General features: G+C 27.5%; 1 protein-coding gene across 1 annotated transcript in view; it reads left to right on the plus strand.

The window, feature by feature from the left end:
* Positions 1-978: 978 nt before the first annotated feature.
* Positions 979-4986, plus strand: part of LOC123265062 (uncharacterized protein C15orf61) — a 197482-nt gene continuing 193474 nt past the window's right edge. The window contains exon 1 of the mRNA XM_044728644.1: positions 979-1261. Within this exon, the coding sequence (XP_044584579.1) occupies positions 1175-1261 (87 nt within the window). The 5' untranslated portion in view covers positions 979-1174. The remainder of the gene's footprint in view (positions 1262-4986) is intronic.

Here is a 4986-nt window from a genome sequence, read left to right on the forward strand (position 1 = left end):
GGTCAAGTAACTGAACCCGAGATGAGAGTAGTCTTTCCTCTCTCTAAATGTGACGTTGTCATTGGAATGGCTTGCACTTAAAAGCTCTTCATGATTGAAGAGCGGATTTAACACCGGTGTGTCAATATTATTTATCAGATTGGTACTATTATTGTTCTTCCGACTCAATGTTGATCGTCTAAGAGACTGCATGTTCACTTCTGGATTGCCAGCGATACTTGAGGCTCGTACTGTTGTCGCAGCTTCCGAGCTCACTGGACTCTGTTGGCCTATTAACATTAATTTTTAGTCGTTTAGTAATTTAAAATTCAAGTGAAAAATTACATTTTTTAAAAGACAATTGTTTCATAATCAAATTTAATATTAAATTTTATATAAAAAAAAAAATATTGTCGATGTTTTATTAAATTAAATTACCAGTACTTCCTCCATGGTCTTTGGTAATATAGCTGACATTATCAAGGCTAAATGCATGATTTTTATTGCTAAAATCTAATTGTAAGTCATTGTAGCTCTCGCTGTCGTCATTTGGCACACTCATACGCAGGACTTGTGTCTCGTATTCTTTTAAATCTGTCTCGACGTAAACTGGATCGTATCGAGGAACTACGTACATTCGTTGCATACGTTCTCTGTAACTTTTGTACCTAAAAAAAGACAAGTGTTTAAATTAGTTATTTACTTGTTAACTGGATAAATAGTTAAAATGGATCTCGCTAGCGCCAGTTACCCGGAAAAGGTTAATTACGGTAAATAGATTTTAATTGAAAAGCATAAAACTTGCGTATCTTCTGTTTACAAATTGCGCAGCTCTTTATGCAAAAAAGTTATTTATTAATTAGAATACATATTAATTACTACTATTTGCTCAATTAATTATGAATATTTAAACGGTGATAAAAGAATAAAATTATTGAATCGAAAAATATTAAATGTTCTGAATATTCAGAGAATTTAATTAAAAATATCATCCTTGGATTAAAATATTTAATTTATAAAATTATTGAATACTGACCTAGACCACGAGATGCAAATGTAAATAATTCCAGCGACACCAAGAACGAGAATAACACAAGCAATTATTATTAAAGCGTATGGAAATACTTCGCCGCTAAAAGCGACGGCTATAGGAGTAACAATTGTTGGTTGCTCAGGCGCTGTTACTGGTGCATGAATGTCAATAGCGTTGGCACGGACCGCTGTTGATACGTCGAAAATTAACGCTGACATTGCTGGTTTATCTAACATCACTCTAAAACAGGTAAAATAATAATTAGTTATAATAAAAATAAAGTATCAACGGAATAAATTTTAAACTTTTAAACTAATACTTTTTTCACTGGTATCTTCATGATAAATATAAACGATTAATTTAATAAAATTTTTTTTTAATTTAAAAGTCATCAATTGAGTATTTTTTGAGTTATATTATTAAAAAGTTTTCATCTTAAACTTTAACGAGTTGTACACTTTTTTCACTGTTTTTTCATGACTTCACCTCAAAGACTTTAATTTTTTTTTTTCAATTTTAATAAAACCTTACGCTTATATTAAACTATTTGAAGACCAGGTAAAAAAAAAAAACTACGTTAAACAAGCAATAGTTGACTTGAACTAATTAAAAAGAGGACTATATTTGCACGTAACGAATGTATAATTAAAAATGTACACGTCATATTTAACTCGTGTATACTTATATTGCGTAAAAAATACGTAACAGTAATTAAAATCTAAATTTCAAACAAAGCAAGAGAATTTCAAGATTTCTCATTACTTTCAATCAACTGACCTACTTGAATATTTTTTTTTTTCGAGTTAAAAAAACTTCCTTTTAACTTTAACGCCGTTTTGTTTGAAAGAATGAAGAAGAAAAATAATCAACGAAGAAATTAATCACCTTATTAAGTGTGAGTTATTACGGTCTAAAATAGTTTCAGTCTTTGGATCAATGGCAAAAAACCAGACATCAGTGTCTTGAGGGTGATTTTCAACAGTAGAATTTTTATTAACAGTCTTCCTGGTGGATATTCTGTCAATACCAATCAGCAGCCCGGTTTTTTCTTCCAGCACTCGGACGATTTTAGTTGCCTCCTTCTGCACGTTGTCGGCAGAAGCGTCTTGAATTGCCAAGACCAAAAGATTTTCTTCGTCAATTAAATTGACAATGACAGGCGCTTCCGCGGTGTTGAATTTAGTAGTTGAGTTGGGATTATCACGTACTTGAATGGTGAATTTAAACGGCAGTTCTTCCAGCAAGACATTGTCGAAAGTTCCGATTGTTTTTATCATGCCCGAGGAACTATCTATCGACAGGTACTGGGTCCCGCGGCCGTTTAACATTTTGTACTCGAGTTTTCCGTACTTTCCATTGTCTTTATCCGCAGCTTTTACTTGCAGCACGTTGAAAGAAAATTGCGCTGTTTTTGGGATTGATGCAAAATACCGGCGTCTGCGTAAGCCTAGAGGGTCTTCGGGGAATATAAATTCTGGGTTATTGTCATTTACATCAATCACTTGGATTTTAACCTAAAAAAAAAAAAAATTAAATAAAAATTTATGTGTATACCCGATGAAAAAAGTTTTTGTCTAATTATATATCATCATATATAATTATATATCATCATACATGATTATATATAGGGTCATATATAATTATATATAAGCCTATACATGATTAGATCTGATCATACCTGGCTGTTATAACCCTATATATAATCATATATAAGTCTATATATGATCAGATCTGATTATATATAAGTCCATATATAATTAGATCTGATCATACCTGGCTGTTATAATCCCATATATAAGCCTATATATGATCAGATCTGATTGTATATGTCTGTATATAATTAGATCTAATCATACCTGGCTGTTATACCCCTATATATAATCATATATAAGTCTATATATAATCAGATCTGATAATATATAGGTCTATATATAATTCCAAAATTTTCAAATAATTTTAATAATACATGAATAAATAATTGAAAATTACATTTCATGATAAATTTATAAATCATACACAAAAGATTTTTTTATTTGGCATAATATTGCATGAAAAAGAATAACAATATCAATTTCATATTGTATTTAAAAAATAAAAAAAAAAATTTACTTTTTGTAAATTTTAAATCGGATAAAACACGGTAACCGATTGGTTCTACAATAGTAATTTTTTTTTTTTTAAGTTTTTTAAAAATGTAAAGTAATTCAAAAAACATGTAAAATTTATTTATTTTCATTTAATTAATAAAAAAATTAATTTTTTAAATAAAAAATTCTAAAATACTAATTTCTCAATTAAAAAAAATTTTGTGAAAAAATTGAAAAGTACATAATTAATTGAATAGTTTTAGAGCAACATTGAAGATTTTATTTTAAATTCATACATTTTACCTTTTTATAATTTATACCGTGAATTTGCCATTAAATATATTAGATAAAAAAAATTGAAAATGTCACAGTATAGATGTCGTAAGGGCGTATAAAAATTATACGCCCTTATAGCATTCGGGAACCATAAGGACGTATAATAAAAATTCAATTTTTTTTTCTAAGTCCAAAAAAAATTTTTAGTATGGAAAATTTTTTTTTTTGCATTTCTTGCCGTTTCAGATAAAAATAAGTTAATTATAAAAAAAAAAAGTTTTTTATATGCGCTTATGGTTCCCAGGATCCTACCCGGATACCATAAGGGCGTATAACAAAAATTCTGTTTTTTTTTTAAGTCCAAAAAAATTATTAGTTTGAAGAAAAAATTTTTTTTTGCATTTCTATACGTTTCATACAAAAATACATCGGTTGCCAAAAAAAAAAATTATTTTTTACGCCCTTAAATTTTTTCTTCAAACTAAAAATTTTTCTTGGACTTAGAAAAAAAAATTGAATTTTTATTATACGCTCTTATGGCACCTATAACGCGATATTTTTAATTTTTTTTATTTAATATATTTCATGGCAGATTTACGGTATAAATTATAAAAAGGTAAAATGTATGAATTTAAAATAAAATCTTCAAAGTTGCTCTAAAACTTTTCAATTTTTTCACAAAATTTTTTTTAATTGAGAAATTAATATTTTAGAATTTTTTATTTTAAAAATTAATTTTTTTATTAATTAAATGAAAATAAATAAATTTTACATATTTTTCGAATTACCCTACATATTTAAAATCTTAAAAAAAAAAAAATTATTGTTGTAGAACCAATCGGTTACCGTGTTTTATCCGGTTTGAAATGTACAAAAAGTAAATTTTTTTTTTAATTTTTTAAATACAATATGAAATTGATATTATTATTTATTTTCATGCAATATATTATTATGCCAAATGAAAAAATTTTTTGTCTATGATTTATAAATTTACCATGAAATGTAATTTTCAGTTATTTATTCATGTATTATTAAAATTATTTGAGAATTTTGGAAAAAATTAAAATAATCAATGAAATATTTATAAATCTGACAACATTTTAATTAGGTACAAATAGAAGACATCACCATGGAGCAATCACATGTTCCGTACTGTCGAAACTAGTATTAAAAGTCTTCGATAGATGGCACATGGCCGAAGAATTGTTCTTTCCTAGATACTTGACTTCGAAGAGTTAAGTTCCGAAAAGAGTAGAATTTTTGTACTCTAATACAGAGTGTATCTGTTTTTGAATAAAGTTGAACAGACAACTATAATGTATGTTGTATCAACTTTATTGTAATTATAAATTTATTTAACAATTTTACTTAGGCTTCAGATTTGTCTACATCTTGATATGGCCATATCAACCCTGATCAAGTCTGATATTGCCATTTTTTATATTAGGTCTGATCAGAATATTTTTTCACGGGATATAGTTGGATATGATTAGATCTGGACATTTTTTGGATCTGATCATACATGATCATATATAAACATGTCTGTTCATACATAAACAGATCAAGTCATGTATGGTTAAACCTGGCCAATTTGTGGATCTGATCATATAT

Source organism: Cotesia glomerata, linkage group LG5 (genome assembly GCF_020080835.1).
Source record: "Cotesia glomerata isolate CgM1 linkage group LG5, MPM_Cglom_v2.3, whole genome shotgun sequence".
In the NCBI taxonomy this organism is placed as follows: Eukaryota; Metazoa; Arthropoda; class Insecta; order Hymenoptera; family Braconidae; genus Cotesia; species Cotesia glomerata.